This window comes from Aythya ferina, assembly GCF_964211825.1.
Source record: "Aythya ferina genome assembly, chromosome: 5".
Taxonomy (NCBI): domain Eukaryota; kingdom Metazoa; phylum Chordata; class Aves; order Anseriformes; family Anatidae; genus Aythya; species Aythya ferina.
Window position 1 is genome coordinate 31,343,450 of NC_140301.1, and position 23,993 is coordinate 31,367,442.

At 37.7% G+C, this 23,993-nt stretch overlaps 1 protein-coding gene across 2 annotated transcripts; it reads left to right on the forward strand.

The window, feature by feature from the left end:
* The first annotated feature begins 27 nt into the window (after nt 1-27).
* Nucleotides 28-23,959, forward strand: VPS39 (VPS39 subunit of HOPS complex). 2 transcript variants are annotated; one of them, XM_084520926.1, is made up of 26 exons: nt 28-227; nt 1,660-1,725; nt 3,063-3,127; nt 3,925-3,967; nt 4,496-4,546; nt 4,970-5,064; nt 6,292-6,390; nt 7,000-7,092; nt 8,667-8,850; nt 9,356-9,476; nt 9,834-9,954; nt 10,447-10,576; nt 11,726-11,868; nt 12,721-12,864; nt 13,459-13,600; nt 13,885-13,971; nt 15,363-15,436; nt 16,032-16,130; nt 16,395-16,512; nt 17,116-17,244; nt 17,723-17,825; nt 18,752-18,797; nt 19,380-19,529; nt 19,678-19,812; nt 20,395-20,486; nt 21,421-23,959. In XM_084520926.1, the coding sequence occupies exons 1-26, from the start codon at nt 155-157 to the stop codon at nt 21,494-21,496; spliced, it is 2,679 nt and encodes an 892-aa protein (XP_084377052.1). In that variant the 5' UTR covers nt 28-154; the 3' UTR covers nt 21,497-23,959. The 2 variants fall into 2 exon arrangements, with proteins under 2 accessions (XP_084377052.1, XP_084377053.1); XM_084520927.1 differs by lacking the exon at nt 4,496-4,546 and having other exon boundaries at nt 29-227.
* The last annotated feature ends 34 nt before the right edge of the window (nt 23,960-23,993 follow it).

Here is a 23,993-nt window from a genome sequence, read left to right on the forward strand (position 1 = left end):
GAAGGGCGGGGAGCTGCGAGCCGCCGGCCGTGGCGGCGGCGGAGCTTCCCCCGGGGCCGCCTCGGAGAAGGGGGAGCCCCGCACGACGCCCTCCAGCCCCCGGTCAGCGGGTGCTGCCGCAGCCGGGCCCAGCCGAGCCGCCGCCGCCGCCGCCATGCACGACGCCTTCGAGCATGTGCCGATCCTGGAGAAGCTGCCGCTGCAGATCGACTGCCTGGCGGCCTGGGGTGAGCCTCCCCCGGCTTCCCGGCCCGAAACGCCGCCGGCTCTCCTTGGCTCTCCTTCCCTGGGGCTGCTGGGCTGCGGCGGTGGGGCGGCTGCCGCCGGCAGGCCCGGGGTGCGGGGAGCGCGGCCGCTTCTGCGCTGAAGAAAACCCGTAGTCTGTATTTCGCCTGATTTTTATTTCCTAAATGCGTTGAAAGCTTGGTTTGGATCCAGTTTATGTGCGTTAGTGTTCTCTAAATGTAGGGATTGTGGTGTGGGGCCTGTCGGGTGAGGTGTTTGTTGGTCAGGTGATGGCAGCCACCGGTCTGCTCGCAGCGCTGAGGCTTCTCCAGGCGCTTGAGCGGTTTCCAGCAGACGTGCCACAGTGGGACAAAACTGGAGATAAAAACCCCCACACGTTGTGGAATCGTCAGCCTTTCATCTGTCTGAAAAACAGCACTGTAACGTTAATAAAGCTGCCGCGTTTGATCGTGAATTGTTTGGAGTTACGTAGAAGAGGAGATGTGAAGATCACTTATTTTTGTGTTGAGATTTTAATCTTTATCTCTTTGAAAGCGCTTATTTTGCCAAAGCAAAAAGGAACCAAAACCCACAGGCCCATGACAGCATGGTTGCATAAAAAGGTTTAATTTTGGCTTTAAAACCCTTCCCTCAACTAATGGAAGGGAGGGCTTGCAGGAAACAAAACTTGATTAAAATACAAGTGTCTTTGGTAGTGAGGAGGTACTAGCTGTAGAAATAAATATTTGTATATACTTTTTTACTATATGATCTTAAGCAAGGAGGAAAATTTTCAGTCAGATTTTGAGACCTGGTAAAGATACTATACTTTTTGCATGCTGTAAATGCTGTAAATTCCAAGTCTGAAACTTTGCCAGGGTTTGTATGTAAATGGGTTCGGTTCTCTTTTATAAATCTTTACGTGATTGTTGATTGTCTAAGCAATTCAAATGCAATTTAAGCAAAGCCGCCACAGTTGCTTCAGGCATAGCTGACTGTTTCAGAAAGTTCTTATAAAAAACTTCATTCTTAAAAGAGAGAAAAAAAAAAAGACAGAAATCCATGTTTGTCTTCCTGACAATTGTTATGTAGCAGTGTTCCACTCTGGGACTATGTTTGAAGAATAGATTATTTCCTCTCTTGATTGTACAAAAGATACAATTGCTTTTATCTTTACAGTCATATGAATAAGCAAGATGCGATGTCTTTGCTGCAGCCTCTGTTTTACTGTTTGATTTTTGTCCATCATTTCCTGAGAACGCAAGCTGCTATCTAGCACTTGCACTGGTGAGATGGTGGGAGACTTGTGTGTAGTCACCACATGAAGTCCTCTTTGACTTTTGAGCCACGTTTCCAGGTGCTCTGATAAACACTGCTTAGCCAAGAAAGTCTTTGCTGGTACTGATTAGACTCTTTTCTTCCTACTCTTTTTAGAGGAATGGCTCCTTGTTGGTACCAAACAAGGGCATCTTCTTCTTTACAGGATCAAGAAAGACATGGGTAAGTTCATTTTAAGTATGTCATGAAAAGTTTGTTATTTTATTTTTATTTCATGCACTTCAGATGTTGCTGTTATGCTACCACAAATATGTTCAATTGCTGATTTTTCCTACCTAGAGTTTAAAGAATATTTGTGTGGGATCTTTGATAGAAGTGTACATACCATTTATAAGGTGTTTGGGAAGGATAGCTGGTCAGCCTATTGCCTGCATTAAAGCATGCTTTATATAAGGTCTCCAGACCTTCTCTTTGCAGGAAGTTAGTGTAATTTCTGTGAATACAGTACTTATGCATAAACATGCAGAAAAGCAGACAGTGTGCTAGTTGTCAGAAGTCTGATGCTTGTCATCTGTTAATAAAAGACTGGATTAGTAAACAAGTGAAAGAGCAGATTTATTCAGTGGGCCCATCAGCATCATGGGATGGGAGAGAAGGAGCCCTCCTAACTATTTCTGTCATGTATTTACTCTTCTTTCTCCCTCTTAGACAGTTACAAGTGTTCGTAGTCTATTCTGGAGATGCCACAAAGAGCACTATTCTATTTGAAACTTAATTAAAATTGATTTTCACTAGATGGATTTGTATTTTTGCAATATCTGCTATTATGTAGAAACTCGTGTTATTGAACACAGTAATGTAGTCTAGTGTGGGACAGCAGAGGAAGAAAACAAACATCTCTGTCCAAGTTCATCAGCTCTTGGAAAGACACTCATTTGTAGCTACTTGGATTCTTGAGACTGAATTCAGATTGTTTTTTTTCTGAAACTTGTAGGCCATCTATTCCAATCAGAACATGCTAGTCTTGAGTTGCTAGTGTCTTATCTCACATGGTAAATTTCTCCCCCTTTTTTGCATCAGTGCCAGGAGAGGTTTTGTCATCAGAAAGTGTCTGTAAGTCTTTATCCATAAAACTCCTTTTAAACCCTTGTGGTGTAATGTTTATTCCTTGTCTACTTTGCAGTGATGTGTTCCCTAGCAATTTAAGTTTCTGATACTTGATTGGTGTGGATACATTCTTTACGGGTATCTTTGTATCTATTGGTTTCAAAACAAATAACAAATTTTGTAATTTAAAATCCAGCAAGGCAAAGTCATAACTGTTGATGAGATTCTCAGACAAGCACAGGTAGCATAATTTTAATTTTCACCTGATTGTGTAGAAGACCTTCTGATGCATTTAGCTGTTAAGTTAAAGATAGCCCAGGTATTTTGAAGCGTCATTCAAGTGGCCAAGTTTACTTTCACAATTCTTTATGATCTATTCAGTGTAAGATTTTATTTGGTCATAAATTTAAGGGGATCTTCAGTTTACATACTGTCTTAAATCTTTTTGGTAGGTTGCAATAGGTTTGAAGTGACGCTAGAGAAATCCAACAAGAACTTCTCAAAAAAGATTCAACAGGTAGGAAATACCATTTTCTTGGAAAAGTTTTCCAGTGTTTTCAGGCAAGAAATGAAATCTCAAATGTATGACTTGAATCTGTGCTAAGCTTAAAAAAAATCCTGAAAATGTAAATTCTTTTAGGGGCAGCACAGTCTGGTGTTTTTGCCCACTGTCTTCCCATAATAGCAATATGTTTGGTTTGTTTGTTAGAGCAGAAAATTTGGGATGTAGGGGTTTATTTCTGGCTTTTATGGAAATGCTGTTGTTTGCAGTAAATCTTCATCTACTCTTGAGTGAGAATATTTATAAAATTTATGGTAATATACCAACAGACTGCAATACTTAATTTGACTCTTGGATGCAATGTGGCAATGTGAATATTACTCCTGTTACCTGGAATTCAGAACTGAAGTATCTGATCATCTACTACCAGTCTTACCGCTATTTGATTTTTATTTTTTTTTGGAAGAAGTTGGCTCATTGATTGTATTGATACTCAGGAAAGGATTTATATCGAAAAAGATTATGCAGCCTCTTGCTTGTGCATGTGTTCAGAGGTACACCTGGACTTGTAACGTACCGTGTACTACAATGTTTTTTATTAGCTTAGGTTACAAGCTCTATGTGCTACTTGAAAAATTGGGTGTAAGTGAAAGGGGTTGCAGTAATCTAGGAGGAAGGTTGTGCGCAGATAGCTGCCTTGCTGTTTTTATTATTTTGAGAGTACACAAGATGTATTTTCTTAATCTATAATCAGGTTTCTTTCAGAGGTTTGGTTTATGAAAGTAACCACTAATTAGAATTTTTTCTTTCAGATTCATGTTGTTTCTCAGTTTAAAATTCTGGTCAGTCTGTTAGGTAAGTAAAGAAAAGGTTGTAATATTTAGTGAGCTCTTGTTGGTGCAACACATGGCCAAATCATTGCATTCCTTCTGCACATACATAGTAACTCCAGTTGTTGGAAAGTCATTGTCTGGTATTCAGGCTTTGTCGCCTTGCAGAGGAAGCATTATGCAGCTTAGAATGAGAAGCAGCTTTGCTTGTTGCAAGCCAACTTGGAGAACAAAGTATTAACAACAAGTTTTGTGATTAAAAATGAAAAAAATATAAACTAAATTGTGTGTGTGTGTATATATATAAATTTATGTATATTGGCATATATATACACAAAAATATGATAGGTGCTAAAACTTGTGTTGTCCAAACTTGTTTCTGTATAAAAATTACCTGAGATGTATTGTGCCAAATTCAGCTTATTTGCAGATAGTGATCTTTTACCCTCCCTTGGAAGATCTAAATTTGCTTGTCTTTGGCTTCTGTTTAGCCTTATGATCTTCCTGTCTTTTTTTTGCCTATGTTGCTACTCCCTTCTTTATGGTCTCCAAGTCCCGGCACTTCCGACTCCAGCATGCGTAGATTTCTGCTGCCTGCGTCCTCGTGCGTACAAAAACTTGACCACAGCATCCTCCATTTGCAACTACTCACTTCCTACTAATTTCAGGAGCCAGTTCAAAATGGTCTTTGTTCATACAATCTTCCATCATGAACTTGCTCTTGTATGGTCTGTTTGCTGTCTCCCACTCTCGCTTCCTCTGCTTGCTTAGCACCTGTTCTCAGTTCCTTTGTGTAATTTTAGCAGAATTGGTGTTAGTCTTCTCTTCTGCATGTACTGGCTTGTCTTTCTGTGCCTCAGCACTTTTCAGTTTTTGGGAAAACGTTCCTTTTCCTTTCTTGGAGCTCTTAATTTCTCTCACAAGTTCTTCTTTTTATGTAAACATAAACTGTGTAATTTGTTTGAATTAGCAATGAGCTCAATGCATGTTAAATATTGAAAAATAATTGGAATTTTGTTTAAAACAGAAAATAACATTTATGTCCACGACCTGTTGACATTTCAACAAATCACTACAGTTTCCAAGGCAAAAGGTGCATCTCTCTTCACTTGTGATCTTCAGGTAAGAGGAGGAACACAGTGGCACAGATGTCCTTACCACTTTGTTATAAGGGTACCTTTTTATGTTGCTGTATAGATCTCGTTCATTAATTTTGTGTAACTTACAAGCTCCTTGGTGCTTCTTAAAATAAGTACGTAACAGATGTTGAAGCTTTCCTTAAGGCAACAAATGGAGGCCCCATAATCTTCGTCCTCTGTTCTGTTACATATCTTCCCGTGTCTGTTGTGCTTGTAGCCTTGAACCTCCTAATAGAAAACTTGAAGGCATTTTTGTCCTGCGGTAACTTTGAAGGTGCCTTTTTTTCTGAAAGGTCCTCTTGTATATAAAAGCCATTCCCATCCCTTAAATTGTTGGTGAACTGGGTCGCAGTGGTTCCCTACAGCAAGGATCTCTATCACTATATTGCATTTTTGTTTGTTAAGCTGCATTTGCCCCAAGACTCCCAGGGCAGTTATGGTAGATTCAGGCCACAAAATGGTTTGATGAGGTATATCTATTCTCTGTTAATACGTTATTGTTAATTGAGTGACTTATTCTTATCTAACTGACTTTCTCAGCCTACTTGTATTATTCAGAAATCTTGTTTATAATCAGAAGACAATGGGTTAGTGCTCTTCATCAGTACCTTTATCTCTTTGCACCATGGGAAGCTTAGTATTAAGTATTTTCTAGTAAGAACTTAGAGCTTCCTAGGTGTTAAAACTAGTGATGTCTTTTGAAGCACATTTAAATCTGGTCATTCCAAAATGCCCTACTGTTTGTGTGTATAGGCATGTAATTTTACTAGTGTTTCTTGTCAGGAATCTTCCATCAGGGTGGAATGTAAAAGATAGCTATTAATGTTTTTATCAGCATAACACATTCTTTGCATTGCTCCATTTCCTCCCCTTTCCTATACTGCACAGAGTTCAAGCTGTTTATCCTGGTCTTCAGGGCTGGGCTGATAGCTCTCGACGTATCTTCTGTTTGCACGTTTGTCTTCTGTGCTCTTTTTATTTTTTTGTTCTTGTATTTCCTTGGTGTCACAATTCCTGCTATCTAACCAAAGTTCGTTCTTAGATACCCTGCTTGCCTTCTCTCTGTTTCCATGTTTAGGGAATCCCCTTCTGGTGAGGATGAACAAAGCCACTTGTCAGCTGACAGCCTTGCTGCAGGCTGAGGAGTCACTGGGGTTTGTTATCTTCTTTGCCTTCTAGTATTAATGAGTTTAGGTCTGTATTTTCATAGCATTCAGATACAGGGGAAGAGGTGCTGAGAATGTGTGTGGCAGTGAGGAAGAAGCTACAACTTTATTTTTGGAAGGACAGAGAGTTCCATGAATTACAGGTGAGTTGGACTGTTTCTGTAGTCTAGCATGCTTCAGCAAGGACTCTACTACTTTTTGTGGAATCCCTATTAGAGGCACTACTGACTTTTAGAGCATTGAGTCCTGTTGTTTTTGCAGTGATTTAACAAAACAGCAGTATGTAGAAGTACAAATACAGGATTTAAGTCACAGTTGATGGCATTAATGCAGTTCCGTGACTTGAGTCAAAGGCTGTGTTCTATAGCGTGCTTGTAAGTTAGTGAAATGCATTAGCAAGCAGCCTTTATAAATACATACCTGTCAATACCTCTGTGGAAGTGGGTCCTAAGTCAGAAGGTAGTTGCTGACAACAAGCGCAGAGAACTGCACTTCTGAATACCACAGTGATAAAGATGATTCGTTAAATATTTATGTTGCTTATTCAGCTATGCTGCTTTTCTAGCACTTACACAGCTGACTCGCAGCACACCTTTTATCTGCGTGTGAATCTGATCTGTTAGTTGAGTACTGTTATTCCTTGACCAGCAGAAGTCAGGTGTATGTGTGCTGGGGAACACTATGTAACTGTCTGTTACACTCTGTCATTCGATTTTTCTCTTGTAACTACCATTTTGACTTGTTTTCCCCAGGGGGATTTCAGTGTACCTGATGTACCCAAGTCTATGGCCTGGTGTGAAAATTCTATCTGCGTGGGTTTTAAGAGGGACTACTATCTGATACGGGTAAGAGTGGGTTTTAGAATATGATATTTAAGGAGATTTGAATAGCAGTAGGCACTATGTAGGATGCTTCAGTGTTCAAGGATTTAGCTGGTAGATGATATGAAAAACAGTATTTGGTGTTCTTGTTTTATGCATTTTTGGAAACGGCAATCTAAATATGTCCTCTTTAAACTGAAGTTTTGTCAGGAAGTGATCTCTGCTTTGTCACTGTTGGATGTAGTGTTTGAAGCTCTTGCAGAAAAAAGACATCAGAAAAGATTTTTTTGGTTAGGCAGCTGTCTTTGTAAACTCTGCTTGCATTTTATCTAGTGTTTTAAGGAAGAACTTACATTTAAAATGACAGAAAGACAAATAATTTCTTATCTGGGACAAAGAGCAACTTAACTCTTTTTTTTTTTTTTTGATTCTCTTTCTGAATCGTGGCAGTTTCTCTTTGAAAATCTCTAAATTTTCTGTTGTTAATTTAGTGTTATGGTCTCCATTTACGCTTCATGTGATAGCTATAGTCCATTCATTTTATGCCTTTAGAATTGGCTTCTGCTTATATTACAGGAAAATGAGATGAGGATGAGGTGTACCATATATACAATCACAACTCTGTTTTTTAGTTGATAGGAAAACGATGTAGCAATTTTACAGTCATTTTAAGCTGATATTAATGATGGAAGCGGTGCCTTTCTGTATCCCTCTTGTAGATTTTGATTCCTGCTGTTTTAGTGGTACAAGTGTTTGTGCAGCTGCTCAAGGAACCGGAGTAGAGAATTGCTGTCCAAGTGTCTACTTCTGGTTGGATCTGCTACTTTTCCAGCCCATTACTGAATAGCTTCATTTCACCAAATATGCAATAAAAATACTTGTGCTTTTATGGAATTGTTTTCTGCTGGCTAGCTGGTGACTTTTATAGGAGTGCTTGACTTGTAATGCTGGAGTTGAGGGAGGAAGATTCTCCATTTTGGCAGCAGTGAGTTGTTAGATCAACTCATGAAACATCTCTTTGAATTTCTGGTTGTTTCTTTTGGTTTTGAGTGTGTGTGTGTGTGGGGGGGGGTGGTTGAGTTCAGTTCCCTGAACAGTGTATGGCCTGAAGAATGAGAAGATAGGGCAGGGAAAAAGTCTGGAGAGTTTGCTTTGCTTTTAGTTTGTTTCTTATGTGGCAGTGTTTACTCATGTTAGAAAACAAACAATGTTAAAGTTTGATTAAATCTTGCAGTTACACCAAGAGGTGTTTGGACCTCTTAGTGATGTTTAGTGATGCTAGACATTTTATCTGCCTTTATAATCTCTGTGCTTAGCTACTGCCGTGGTAATAGGGCTATGTCAGCTCAGACACAAGAACAATAATTCTTTATTTCTAAATGATGTATAATTAAGAGAAATGTTAATATGCAGAAAATACTGTTGTTAGCATTTAAAATTGCAATTGTCCTGTTACTGTTTAATCTGGGTTCTGAATCTTTTTACTAGGTATGGATTTTTTTTTTTTTTTTTTTTTTTTACTTTCAGGTACTTGTTGTTCTGCATGTTGGAAATGGTTATTTTTAACAACATATATTCTGTTTTCTTTATTATCTTAGGTGGATGGAAAAGGATCCATCAAAGAACTCTTTCCAACGGGGAAGCAGTTGGAACCACTGGTTGCCCCTGTGGCAGATGGAAAAGTTGCAGTTGGTCAAGATGATCTAACTGTTGTGCTCAATGAAGAAGGGGTCTGTACCCAGAAATGTGCCTTGAATTGGACAGATATTCCTATAGCCATGGGTGAGTATTAGCAGTAAAGTTTTTTGTCTCTTTCCTGCTCTGGAAGTGATAAAATTGTTGCATTCCTGGTGTTTAGAAACTAGCTGGGTTTGAAGTGTGACAACTGGTTTCTAAAGTATTGCAAATTGTACTTTGCAGCTGTGGAGGGTTCTATTTGTTTATTTTTGTTTCTTCCCCTTCTTTGCTTCTAGTCTGCTTGCCTGATTCCTTCTTGAAAAACAGGCATTATTGCCTATTCCTTCACAGGAACAAGATTTGGAATGGAAGGCAGTGTGTTAAAGCATTGTAGTTTTTGTGGGTACCTGAGTGCCACAGAAATTATGTATTTTGGAAGATGAACAAAAAGCCTTGTTAGCAAGTTGCTGTCAGCCTTGAGCATTGACTTCTGTTGTTAATAAGCAAAAAAGGCATGCATTTCAAGTAGAGGGAAAAAAAAAAAAAAGGAAGCCTTGCTTTGCTTCAAGAGAGAACAATTAACTTATATTTTCACCTGTTTTGCCAATAGAGCACCAGCCTCCCTACATCATTGCTGTTCTGCCGAGGTATGTGGAGATCCGCACGTTTGAACCCCGACTGCTGGTACAGAGTATTGAGCTACAGAGACCACGCTTCATCACCTCTGGAGGGTATTAAGTAGAGCATGATTGCTTTTGTTGGGCTGTCTGTATGTGTGGTAGCATGCTGAAAAACTGAGAGAGGAGCTCTTCTGACTCCCCTGGCTTGAGTAGCAGCATTGAAGCAGTCTGTTGTTGTTTGTGAACGGAAAGGTGGTTGCTGTACTTTAAGGAGCATATGGTAGAGTTGTGCATCTTTGTGAATATCTGATTACTGGAGATATTTCTGCTCCGTTCTGCTTTGCAATATTGCTTAAGTTGCCTTTGTGTCTGATTGATACATGCGTGTTTTAACCAGGATTGTTTGTATGAGTATTGCTCCTTTCTTGGTTCTGGAACTTAGTAAATGACCTTTTGACTTCTTTGCAGGACAAATATTATATATGTGGCAAGTAATCACTTTGTTTGGCGGCTCATCCCAGTGTCCATAGCCACACAGATCCAGCAACTTCTTCAGGATAAACAATTTGAGTTGGCTTTGCAGTTGGCAGTAAGTACTCAAAATTCTTTGGGTTCAAAGTGAAATGACTGGGAATTATTGTAATAGTTACTCCTGAAACAGTAATTTCTTAGAGATGCCAAAGCAGTATGTTTAGTTACATTGCTCTTGCAGTTGTAGGTTTTTCTGGTTTCCAAAAACTTCCTTAGAGCTACACTAAAATGAATTAACTGCATTTTGTATTGCTAACTGGAAAAAAAAAATTGAAAAGGCAAATGATGACATACTTGCTGTGATACAGCAAGTATTTAGATAACCAGAAGTAGCTTTCAAGCCTTTCAGGTTATCTCACTGACACAATGAATGTAGTACATGAAAATCAATATCAGAGGTGTTCACTTTGGAAGATTATCTTTCTCTGATTACGTCAGGCTTCTGGATTTCATAATCTCTCCAAAATATAATACTCCTGTTATTTCTCTAGAGCTTTTCTTATCATTTGTGATGCCCCAAAGTTTTTAATGTTTATCAATTTGTGTGTAGGAAATGAAAGACGATTCAGATAGTGAGAAGCGACAACAAATACACCACATAAAGAACCTCTTTGCCTTCAACCTCTTCTGTCAGAAGCGCTTTGATGAATCCATGCAAGTTTTTGCCAAACTTGGTACAGGTAAATGCTTGGGTTGGCCTTAAGATTACTTGAGTTAGGAGAGATGAAATGAAGCTCAAAAGTCATTGTGTGTTTGGGTTCCATTTTAAAATAATGTTGTCTTGTGCAGACCAGTCTTCTTGTGAATGGAAAGTAGCCTACACAGCTGTTTTGCTTTTTATACTGGTTATAGTATTTAACTTAAAGAAACTGAAGTAAATTAATGTAAAACATGAATTTGCCCTTTGTGCAGGGTGTAGTTGGTAACATTTTCTGCAGTGTATATGGCATGTACAGACCCTTAAAGCTTAGGGTTTCAACAGCTGTCAAAAGTCATCTCGTATTTTGGAATGGAAAATGAGTAACTTCTGTAGATCTGCTACACCTTCTTCTCTGACCATGCTGAGGACCCTCAGCCCTGTTTCCTGTTTAATGGACTAAGCTACCAAAGCCAGGAAACTTTTCTGTGATTTTTTGGAAGTCAAAATGGTCTCTGATGGTATTCCTCTGGTTTGTACTAATTGGGAGACCACCTGAAGACTGGACTGTACCATAGAATAGTGCTTAAGACTGATATTCTTTGTTGACAGCACATCCCTTGTGCATTTAAATCTAGAACTTTTATGTTCCTTGGTGATGCTTAACATCATACTTAGTTTTCAAAACTACAGTGGAAAAGAAGGACTTAGAACTTGAAATACTTGGAGCATAAATTAGAGGACAGTAATTCTGAATTTGTTTAAACTCCATGAAAATGGATGCTAATTAGTGCAGATGGTGCCATTCAGTTCATGTTCCAAAAGCCCAGTAAATCTTTTCTTAAAACATCGCTTGTTCTTAGAAATCCTGTCCTACTTTCAGAGTTGTTAGTGCTGGGATTCGGCAAGAAGAGCAGTAAAAGGATTATAATGGATTGTCTTCAGTGTGTGCCAAGAGTACAGGTTGAAACTTGTTCTGCTTGGACTTTAAAACAGTCTTTCTCTTGCTGCTTTTGCCTTATTAGCTTCTTTTTCATAATAAGCGAGTTGTGTTACCTGAAACCTCATGGACATGCAAGTTGACAACCACTCTGTTGAAAAGCTAACTGTACTCAAAGGCCAATTTACATTTAAGAGTTGGCAAAAATAGTATGTTATGTATGATTACTAATACTAGTTATTTTTTGCTTAGATCCCACTCATGTGATGGGTCTGTATCCTGACCTCCTGCCCACAGATTACAGGAAACAGCTACAGTATCCCAACCCCCTGCCAGGGCTCTCAGGGGCAGAGCTGGAGAAGGCACATTTAGCTCTGATAGACTACCTAACTCAAGTGAGTGCTATATCTGTTCTTAGAGCAGGATTATTCAGGTATAGTGTATTTGTTTGGGTAGCTTTATGCAGGAAGCAGTATGCCTACTCCAGCTCTGTCAGACTAGCCTTAATAGGCTGTCTTCATAGCTGGAAATTCTATGGCAGCAGCTCCTGAGAAAGTGGGGAAATTGGAAGATGTGAGGTATTACACAGATATGTGAGAGACATGTGACTTCTGTGAGGTCTAGGTAAAACTTACTCATGGACTAGATCCAAATGTGAATCTAGTATTTTATTTTCAGTAGCCTTTCAAAAAGGACTTGGGCTTTTCATCTTTTTTTTTTTTTTTTTTTTTATGACTGTTTTATGGAGGGCACTCTTTCCAGGAGATGGGTCAAAAGCATGAATTAAAAAGTGGAACAGGAGGTACTGGGTACAATAGCTTCCTGTCATTTTCTTGCAACTGGACTCTGACTTGTTCTGTTGCCATTCTTACAAGACAAAGGAAGCTTGTGTTTTAAGGAGCATATTTTTTACATATAGTAATTCAAATTGTAGGTTGTCCTCCAAATGTTTTAAGTGTCTATTGATTTCTCTAAAATGTCTCTGTTCAGATTAACTGTTTCCTTCTGATGATTTTCTTGAGACTTCACACATCTTACAAAAGTATAAATTTGCAAAACAAATGTACACACCTAAATGATGTGGGAAAAGTGCTGAATAGTTAGAAATAATAAAAATTCTTTAGGAACTGATTGATAAAATAAGTTACTAAATATAATTTATTTTTACTTGGTGGGATATATTTGTTGGGGTGGAATGGAGAAATTCATGGCCTTTCCATGTTAAAACTTCATTTTACGTCCTCCAGAAAAGAAGTCAACTGGTAAAGAAGCTAAATGATTCTGACCATCAGTCCAGTACTTCGCCCCTCATGGAAGGAACACCCACAATCAAATCCAAAAAGAAGCTGCTACAAATCATTGATACCACACTATTGAAGTGTTACCTCCATGTGAGTTTTTGCCTGGCTTAAAGGTCATCCCTATAAAATGTATTGGTATTTTAGAATGAAAAATTTGAGGAGGAGGATAAGGAGGTACTTTCGAAATTCTCACACAACCGTTTCACTTTGGTCTAAAAATGATCTGGGAGTCTTTGCTAGTTCCCTCATTGGTCAGGAGGCAGTTTCATGAAACAAAGCAGCTGCATCTGTTTTGGGTGCCTGCCTCTGCCTTGTCAATGTGTTTTGAAGTTTTGAGAAATGCTTATTGTGTTGTCTTTACTATTAAATGCAGAAGAGTGTGATCTTTGTGAACAATGTTTTCCAAAGTAGGCTTCTATTCTAGAAAGGGAATATAGCTGTGATGTATTGTTTTTTCTTCAATTCCGACAAATTCTGAATGGAAATTTTTAAGGAGGATGAGGCTTGACCTAAAACATTAAGCTATTTAACTTATCTTATTTAACTAAAATGTTAAGCTATTTAACACTTTAGTTAAATAAATGTGCTTCTTGTGCTATTTCTATGTTTTAACTCACTTTGTGTGCTATGAGTTTAGGAGGAGCATGTTAGAAGTATGATTGAATGCTCCCTTTTTGCTTGCAGACAAATGTAGCACTTGTGGCACCCTTGCTACGTCTGGAGAACAATCACTGCCATATTGAGGAGAGTGAGCATGTACTAAAGAAGGCACATAAATACAGTGAGCTGATAATACTGTATGAGAAGAAAGGTTTGCATGAGAAAGGTAGGTATGATGTTGGGCTGGGGAGAAGAGAGAAGGGGTAGGAGGAAGTACTCCCTAGTCTTTATTACCAGCCCACTGAAGATAATTTTCCTCAAGAGGACTTGTTTCTGGGTCTCTCTTGTGATGAAATCTATCTTAGATCCCATTACCTGTATGACCTGCATGTTTACAATGAAGCCTTTTTGTTCTCAGGTAGCCTAATGTGAAATGTATCTTGTTTTGTGATTCAATTTGGAATGATACTCATCGTTGCAAAGGAATTAATCTTTTTGTTTATCTGAAAGCATTACAGGTACTGGTGGATCAGTCAAAGAAAGCCAACTCACCTTTGAAGGGTCATGAGAGGACAGTGCAATATCTGCAGCATTTGGGTAAATGATGGAGACCATTTTTTCTGTGAAGATGTTAACTATTCATGGGCTTTGGTTATTTTACTGTTCAGCAACTTTATAGCTACTATCAAGCTAAAGGACACCCCTGTCATCTAGTCTGTTTTCTTACATAATGCAAACTTTAAGTATTAAGTTCAGGTGTGTCCTGTTCAAACTTGAGTGTCTTAATAGAACACATTCCTTATTTCTGATTAAAAAAAAATAATAATAATAAAAAAATCATAGGTAGAGAATATGACATAGTATTTTGTCTTTTATTCCAGTGTTGATTTGCCATCACTGACTAAGTTTGACTTCTAGATTAGGTTTTTCATCTGAAAATCTAATTGCTAGCTGCTGTTCTGTTTTTTTTTCCACCGCTTAGATGAAGAATCCTGTATGAAGTTTTTGTTTTCTGTGCATAGAGAAATCTAGGTTATGGTCTAACAGTTCAAGTTGCTGTTCACAGCATCATAGTAACAATTTGCTTGGTTGACTATTCATTGTGAACTTCCAAGGCCTTTTTTGGTTTTGCTGCTGATGAGAATAGTCCCCTCTCATCCAATGATACTATTTATTTCTAATGTATCACAGTACTAGTAAAGCAGACAGAACCATCCAGAGTGGTTTATGAGGGATTTATCTCCTAGTCTTAAATTATTGACAAAATTTGATATTACTTATTACTTAGTATTACTTTCAAGAACTCTTGCTGGCTCTTGTTAGCAACATGTTTTTTCAATGGTAAACATTATTTACCTTGACATTGAGACCTTTCCCATTTATGCCATGTCTCTTACATTACACTTCTTATTCACTGGTGCAATTTGCTAATGGCACTCATCTCTCAGACAATGAGGTGCATATGTGACATTCAGATTATAGCCTTACAAAACACACTTCTGTGTTTTTTTTAAAGGATTGTCATTTTGATAAATTCATCTTGATGGACCTATGTCAGCTGTTCATTTACTACTTATTATGAAAGTATTTGACCCTCTGCTACAGAAGACATTAGACTGAAAGTCTGAAGGAAATTACACAAAAGTATAGTGTTTTTCTACCCTAATAAAAACAAATGGCTGATGTTCGTAAGGGAAAATATTTGTGAAGAGATTCAGACAACAGAGCTAGGTTTTGGTCTGACTTGTATAAATTCTGTGGTGCTTAGAATTTGACAGTGTCATTACTTGTTTGTGTTTGAACTCATGTTTGCGAAGTAATGAAATTGTCTTTAACCTGAAATGTGATTTCCTTGATGATAGAGGAGAAAACAAAAAAGGATTTTTTTGTAAATGAAGATTTGCTAGCTCTGAAAGCATCTGCTTGTGTTGTGAGTAGGTACATCTTCAGAAATTTAACACTGAGCACTGCTAATTCTTGTGTTCCAGGCACAGAGAACTTGCACTTAGTATTTTCTTACTCTGTCTGGGTGTTAAGAGATTTTCCTGAAGATGGACTGAAGGTAAGTTTGGCTTTAACAAGTACCTTGTCATTGAGATTCCTAGTACAGTATATGATTTAAGAATCCATGTGTTAACATTAAATCCAGCATAGTGTATAAATGGTATTGTCTGTGTTCAATATTGTAGTAAGCTTATCTACAGATAGAGCAGGACAGCTGTTCAGTTTTTCTTCTGTTTCTTCCATTCTTCGAATACCTTACCTTGTAATAAGCATAATATCCCTTACATTTGATACAACATTTAATGTTTTTGATATCACGCTTTTTGTAAAAGAGCCTAAATTAATATTTAAATGTTAAATATTAATTTGCCTTTCTAACTTTTCTTTGACTTCCTGTATTTAGGAGGTGCTGGGCACTGTAAAAGATAAGTGTTAGCTAGGGCAGAAATGGGGATGTTTGTTAACCCTTTCAGATGTGACACGGCTTCTAGGTGCCTAAATAAGCTGCTCAGGTTTTTTTTTTTTTGTGTACTATGGGCTTCAGTGCCTCAGAGAAAATACACTGTAACATTTAAGAAGTGTGTGTGTGTGTGTGTGTATATATATATATATATAATATATATATTTTCTTTGAATATATTTTTATTTTACAGATATTTACAGAAGACCTCCCTGAAGTGGAAGCTTTGCCACGAGATAAAGTGCTCAGTTTCTTGATAGAAAACTTCAAAAGTTTGGCTATTCCTTATCTGGTAAGAACTCAGTGTACTATGTTCAGTATGTGTTCCATGTAAGTCTTCAGTTCTCAAGGTGCTGGAGGATGATGCTGTCTTGGAGAATTGTAGCTTTGCCGTAAGTTGTACAGAGAAAAATAATTAATAGCAAGTAGAATATGACTTAAAATATGAAATCTTGAAGTCGAGCTTGGTAAAGGCAATCTTGGAATTGTTGCTTGCTTTTGATAAATTACTTTCCAGAGTAAGTATCTTTAACTGAACCTAAATGTGTATTTACAGGAACACATCATTCATGTGTGGGAAGAAATTGGTGCAGACTTTCACAATTGTCTGATCCAGCTGTACTGTGAGAAAGTGCAGGGCTTAATGAAAGAATATCTCCATTCTTTACCTGCAGGTATGTTTAGTATTTTCTGGTGGAAAAAACAGGGGATGGGACAGTGCAGGGAAGCCTCCATAGTGTATTGCTCTAAGCCTGCACTATTAATACCCATACGCTAGGGAAGATATGCTAAACACTGTGAAGGAACTGGAACAATGGAAGTTATGGGTTTATAAGGGAGTCTGGTTTCTTGCCTCCCTAGAAATGTTAAAGAATTTAGTTACACTTTGTTCATGGTTAAGTGAAATGTCAGCTACTGCTTGCTTTATTCTGCATGGTAACGGCAGGGGGAGGGTGTTGAATAATAATGTATCATCTAATCAGCCACTGGTTAACATGTTTTAGGGAGCTGAAGTAGAGCTTAGGGATATGGTTTAGTGGAGGGCTGTTAGCGTTAGGTTGGAGGTTGGACTCGATGACCTTGAGGTCTCTTCCAACCTAGAAAATTCTGTGATTCTGTGATTCTGTGAAGTCATTTCTCGGGTGTACTTGATTCTTATTCCATGTAGCTGGTTCATCAGAATGTAGGTCCATGTAATTTTGTTTCTATCTTCTGTTGTGTATTAGCGTAGTGAAATAGTTGTAATACATCAGCTGATATTTCTTTATTTCATACAGATAAAACTCCAGTGCCTGCTGGGGAGGAAGGAGGAGACTTGGGGGATTACCGGAAAAAACTTCTTCTTTTTTTGGAGAAGTCTAGCTGTTACGAACCTAGTCGACTAATTAGTGACTTTCCCTTTGATGGTGAGTTCAGTTTCCATAGACTAACTAAATTGCTTTTCTTGTATTTTACAGCAAAACCTCCTAAGTTATTATAGAATCATTGTAACTGGAAACAGAAGATGGCTAGGTCTGTTGTAAATCACTGGTGTGTATACTTGCTGTGGTTTTGCTGGCAGAATTGTGTTTCTGGTCTCTGCAGGTTTCCTTTAAGTGACATCCTAAGACCTTGTGGCATCTCCTATCGCTTACATATTTAGCCTGAATTTTAGGTGAGCTTGAGTAGCTCAACAGATCTGAAGTTCATTGTATCCTAAGATTACTGAAGAATTCATAAAATGTTACTGTTCCTAGTGTATAGTATAGTTAGTGTAACTTCAGTCTATGCTTAGACTATACCTTATGCTTCCTTCTGTTAATGTGGTAGGTAATGGAAGTACTGGACCTTTTGCTCTCATTTTTCTATGTAGCTATTGACTAGACTTCCATGCTATCTCACTAGGTCTTCTAGAAGAACGTGCTCTGCTCTTGGGTCGTATGGGGAAGCACGAGCAAGCTCTGTTTATTTATGTTCATATTTTGAAGGACACCAACATGGCCGAAAAGTAAGGATTTCCTTCCCCCCCCCCCTTTTTTTTTTTTAATGGGTTAGTTTGCTCACTGTGCTGCATATAGGTTGTATAGCAAAATGTTGCTGTATGTGGAGTGTGAATGTTGTAAGCCTTCAGGATCTTCTGTGTTTCCATGTTTTCCTGAGTTTCATGCTCTTTAGGTATCTGTTGATTACAAATAATGACATCATCCCCTTGAGGATTGCCTTCCTGTCATTGTACTTTAGTCTAGAGCAATATGACTGTCATTAATGAGTTGTTTGTTTCCGCCTTGTCAGATGCATCTTTCCACTGGTCTTTAGTTTGTGAACTTGCGTATGTCGCTTTGCTTCCCTTCTCTTGTGATTGAGATTGATTATCCCAGATGCAAAGTTAAGTACCTTCAGTTTCACACAGCCCTCCAGTAAAGGTGCATCTTTTTTGCTGGATCCATTGTGTCAGGGAACCTTATAAGTGAATCTGAAGTATTTAACTGAAAATAAAACTAACCAGCACTGACAGATGTGTTTGAAAAGTGGGGACTGTTCACCATAGCTTCTTTTGAAGTTAGTTTCATGAAAAGGCTGTTACAGGACATTCAGCTGTGGCATGTAGTGGTACACTAATAGACACCTTTTCCTTGTGATTCAGATGCAATCACACTGTCCTTTTTTTTAATGCAATTAAATTTAGTTTCTGTATGAAATCCTTCTAAGTTGATTGGAAGTGTGAAACTTGCACAAAACCTCTCTTTTCTCAGCATTGTCACACAAAGCACACAGTGTTACGTGACCTGGTCCAATTGATCAGAACTGAAAGTATGGTTACCTCATGTGTATGTATAGCCTCAGCATTCAAGCATTTAAATATTAACTTCTCTGGAATGATCCTTTGGGTTCCGAAGCTGTCCCTACACTTTACGTAATTCTTCTCTATTCTAGCTACTGCCATAAACATTACGACAGAAACAAAGATGGCAACAAAGATGTAAGTAGCTTTATCTTCACAGTATTCCCTTTTCTGTGTTAGACTGTTCATGCCATGTTAGGGAATTTAAAGTTTTTGCTCTGTATAGACTTCAGAGTTTTTTAGGTGGATAGGAAACTATGTATAAGCTTTTGGAAGTTAGGATTTACTAGCTTTCACTGATTTTTATTTTCTGTTGTAAGTGTTACCATATCATTTGAATTGAGCATATATTCTGTAGAAAATTGCTTCTGGAATTCAGACGAAAACCTACTGTGTTCCTATTCCAGTTACATTTACACACAAGTTAAAAATCAATGACATTGCTTTCTAAAGATGTGTGTGTTATGAGGAAGGTGTGTTTAAAAAAAAAATACTGCTTTCATAGAAAAACTTGAGCATAGAATGTAAGTCTTAAAAGGCTTTGAACATCTTTGGTACTTTTTTTTTTTTGTAGTTTTAAGATGAAAGCTGTTTAAATGACCATTTTAGAGTTTTGAATGGAGTAGGTACAGCTTCATGAGTACTGTCTCTGGGTTCTACTAGTATTTCGGTTGTGGATGAGTGCAATGGTTTCACAAGCTTTCCTTTTGTGTGAAACAGGTCTATCTATCCCTTCTCCGGATGTATCTCTCCCCACCTAGTGTTCATTGCCTAGGGCCAATCAAGATGGAAGTGCTGGAGCCTCAAGCCAATCTGCAGGCTGCTCTGCAGGTGTTGGAGCTGCATCACAGCAAACTGGATACCACCAAGGTAACAAAGACTCAGTGTCTGTACTGTTGTTAGAAGATACTGGAGTAGACATGTGAACAGACTAATGCTGTCAAAGCTAAGCGTGTCAACTTCTATTTTGTTCTCTACTCCTTTAAAATTTATCCTAATTAAGGTTATTTTGCTTTAGGCAATAAACCTTCTACCAGCAAATACACAGATTAGTGAGATTCGAATCTTCCTAGAGAAAGTCCTTGAAGAAAATGCCCAAAAGAAGAGATTCAATCAAGTACTCAAGAATCTTCTCCATGCTGAATTTCTGAGGGTAAGTACCTACCATCCGTCATATATTGGAATGGTGTTAAAAACTGATGCTCAGTATTAAACCAACTATTCCTTAAACGGGGTGTGTGTCCTCTAGATGGTGCTGTAGTTCACTTGAAATTAGTAGATGTGTACAAGATAGAATTAAAGTACCTTTTTTTTTTTTTTTTTTTTTTTTTTTTTTTTGTCAAGTGCATTCATTTTAGTTTGGATGGGGCTTGTGCCTTTGTGAGTCCCTGGACTCACTGTGCTCTGATGTGCTTTGTAGGATGATCTCAGAGCACGGACTGGATTTCTTTCAAATAAACTGAACCAGATGGTGCACTTAAAGTTGCCTGAACATCCCTTGAATGGTTCGAATGCTTTAATCTGCAGATCAGACTATGTCAAAGTAAAATCCTGGAATATGTATAATGTGGATTTGGGTCTGTCTCTACAGAACTGCTTCTTCTGTAGCATACAACTTGCTAATAAAGATATAGCCACTGAAAAACAAATGTTTTGGCAGTTTTCAGTTTCACCAGGCTAGAAAGGAACTGTAGCATGGCATTGCTTTTTGATAAAGTTTTTACTTGTCCTATAGGTCCAGGAGGAGCGAATTTTGCATCAGCAAGTGAAGTGCATAATTACAGAGGAGAAGGTGTGCACTGTATGTAAAAAGAAGATAGGCAACAGGTAAGAGAGCATGTGCCTTAAAGTTTGGAAAACAGATTTGAATATGAATCTGTTTACTTAAAGTAAGAAGGTTGCAAAACTCAATGTGCATGCATATAGAGAGAACAGCACTATGAGGGAGAAATTTGAGGAATGTTCAAATTAAAAAATTATATCACTCAATGGCTGGGAAAACATCAAAGTTCAGTCAGTGAAGTTTATTGCGAGAGTTTTAATCCTGATTTCAATAAAGCAGAATAAAATGCCTTGAGAAATTCTTAAAACATTTTACTTTGCAATTCTAGAAGGCAAAAAGTCACTTCCCATACTGAATTTGGAATGTTCTGTAAGAACACTGCTTACTACCTGCTTTTTACCTAGAATTAAGGAGGATGATGTAAAGAATCTCAAATGAAGATGTATGTGGAATCACTCTTTATATAGCTTTGTGGTTCCCTAGCTGATTACTACTTGTAGTCTAATAATAATGTTATGTAAAAGTAGAACTAATTCACTTAATACCTGTATGCCAATAACTATTCTTCTGCTATATGCTATTCAATAATTATGGGTTGGTATAGAAGATAAATTCTAGTTGTGTTTTTTCTCTTTTTTGTTTGAAACTCCATTGGAATGCCACATGATCGGTTTATTCATTCTTGTTGATTTGAACCATTCTGGTATATCAGTAGCATTCACAATGATAGGGAATGATCCTTTTTACAAAACATATTAACGAATATAGGTCTGAATATACTTACTGTTGTGCATATTCAGGTTTGTCACTAGTGTGTAGCTTGTAGTATCAGAATTTAAATTTGCATATGCAGTATTGGTTTGTTTGTCTAGAATTTTTCTAATGCAGTAAATTTCAGTAAGGCTTTGAAGGGCATGTTTGGGAAAACTGTTCATATTTACTGTTGATTTTTTGTGTTCTGTTTTTTTATTTTTACAGTGCATTTGCCCGATACCCTAATGCAATAGTTGTGCATTATTTCTGCTCCAAAGAAGTCAACACATTGGACACCTGACCTTGTCATGTTCCATAATACCAACACTCATGCAATTCCGAAGTGACGGCTTAAGAAGTTGATACTTCTGAGATTTATGAGGCTTGTTTCTAGGTTCTCTTACACTGGGTAGAAGTAATTTATATCTGTGGACTGACTGTACCTATCTGGCTGTATTGATTTACTAGAAATTGACTTTAACCATGTCATTATAGTGCTGGCAACTACATTGGACCTCTCAGATGAAGAATAGAAACTGATCAGCAGTGAGCTTTGTAATGCACTCCAACCTTGTGAGTTAACAGACAGTTGTAGGGTGTTCACAAGTCAAGCTTTTTTTATTATAAAGCTTACCTCCTTGGAGTAACAACATTGTGATTTGGTCTTATATGTAAATAGTTCTTCAAAAAAATAAAATTCCTTTGAAGTCTTTGCAGCTGTATCAGCATTGCATGGAGATCACCAGGTGTTCAGCATAGAGAAGGTTTCTGTGCCTATTTCTTGACCTAGACAATTTTATTTTTCATCCCAGTAATGGGAATACTTAAATGCTGGCCAAAGGAATGTTTTTATTGATGTTCAGTGTTATCACCTGATCTTCTGATAAACAGAATTTCCACAACAGGTTGTCAGGCAAATAGGAGATACCACTGGTGAGCTGCTTTTTTTTTTTTTTTTTTTTTTTTTAAACAAACAGCAAACAAACAAACACAAACTTTAGTTTGAGAGCTGTAAATTTAATTAACTTCTGTGCTGTTTGCACTGCACTGCATGGTCACTCTTAGCATCTCTGGAAGCTCAGCAACTGTTCTAAGTTCACATCTGCACTCATACCAAAAAGCGAAGAACACCCTGTAAAGCAACTTTTCAAGGGATTGAACTACAGTCATTGCTTGAGCTTCTAGACTACACTTGTGATGTGTGTATATAAAGTTCTTCAGTCCCTGGTTCACTTGCCAGCACTGAAGTAAAATTTAGACTCATCTCTCTGTTTTAACATCTCTCTGTTTTAAATGCTTTAGAAAAACTGTGGTCTGCGCAGGCTGGTACTGTTCTTAAGTTACACTTGGGCCAGAGGTCTACAAAACTGGATTGTACCATACTCCTTGTAGGCTGTAATATTCTTGTCTAACTTCTTTTTCTGATATCTTTAATCTCTAGCAAGTTGGTAGTAGGGATATTAAAATGTTTCATGCAGAAATAATCTGAGCATCATTAATGAAAAGGCAGCAGTAGCAAATAACCCAACTGAATGGATCTTTGACTCTAAACATTCTGGTCTAGCAATACTTATAAATATGTAATGATTAAATAATATGGTGCATGACATATAACTGTCAGATACCACCTCTTAATGATCAAGTAATAAAGCCTGTCTGCCTAAGGTGTAACTGGATCTCAGCTAACTTCATAAGTTTAGTTAAGCCATTGTTACGTGGGTGTGTTTTTAGGAACAGATCTGCTGTAGGCTGGCAAGAGTCCTAATTCACTTTCATTTATCACTGTTAATAATTTCCCTTGATAACTGTTCTTCTCTTTTTCCACATGTTTGTATTTATTGTTTATATGCTGTGCATTCCTTTGGATTTCTTGGTCCAGTGTTTTGCTACTTTTGTATTTGGATATCTTGAGCAGTATTGCTGCTGATGTCTTTCTGTAGAAGCTGAGAAGAGGGGATGGGTGGTGTTGGTGTTTTTAACCTTGTATTTCTTCTATTTGAAGAAGAGAGCCTAAAAATACTTATATTCAATTTGCACATTCTGTATAGATCTTTATATACTAGTTCAGGTACAGAGGGAGGATGTTTCGGGAGAGTTGTGTTTACAGATCATTGAGAATGACAGAAGGGTATTTATCAAGGCCCTGTATTCTTTGTATACAGATATAACAATATTGCTCTGATTTTTACCCATCTTAGGTTTAGTGCTGTTAGTATGATTTTTATTTACGTTAATTATCTGCTACCAGGAGAGCTGTATTCACAAATGAGGAACTTCATTGTGCTCTTACTTTCACGGTTAAGGTTGTGCCTCTGTTCACCTTTCTTGCATACCTTTTACAGAGATGTGGTTTGTGCTGTAATATTTTTGTTGGTTCTTGCAATGTGGTTTGGATTTACTTAACCATACAGCAGGTTTGTCTAAAGCAATAGGTTGTAATAAATGTTGTGAACCAGTGTGTTTCAGTCATTGTGAGGTTAAGCTTTCTGGGCTGCTCTAGATTATTTTTTATATGTAAGTCCTCACTTTCTCCTGGAAGTCAGGCTTGATGGAGGCGCTCCAGTATCACTCCTGCTTTAATAACGTGTAATCCAAATGAGACCATGTCATATGACAGCTGTTACCACTTCTCAACTTTGGTTTTTAGATCTACAAGTTTATAATATGCTTGTGAATGTTCTCAAATCCTATTAAAAACACTTCTGTATTCTTTGAATAATGTTTTTGAAAGTCTTATACTATTAAATACATACTTATTAGAGAATACTAAAATTATTGACATGTTTTTTTTGAGCGGT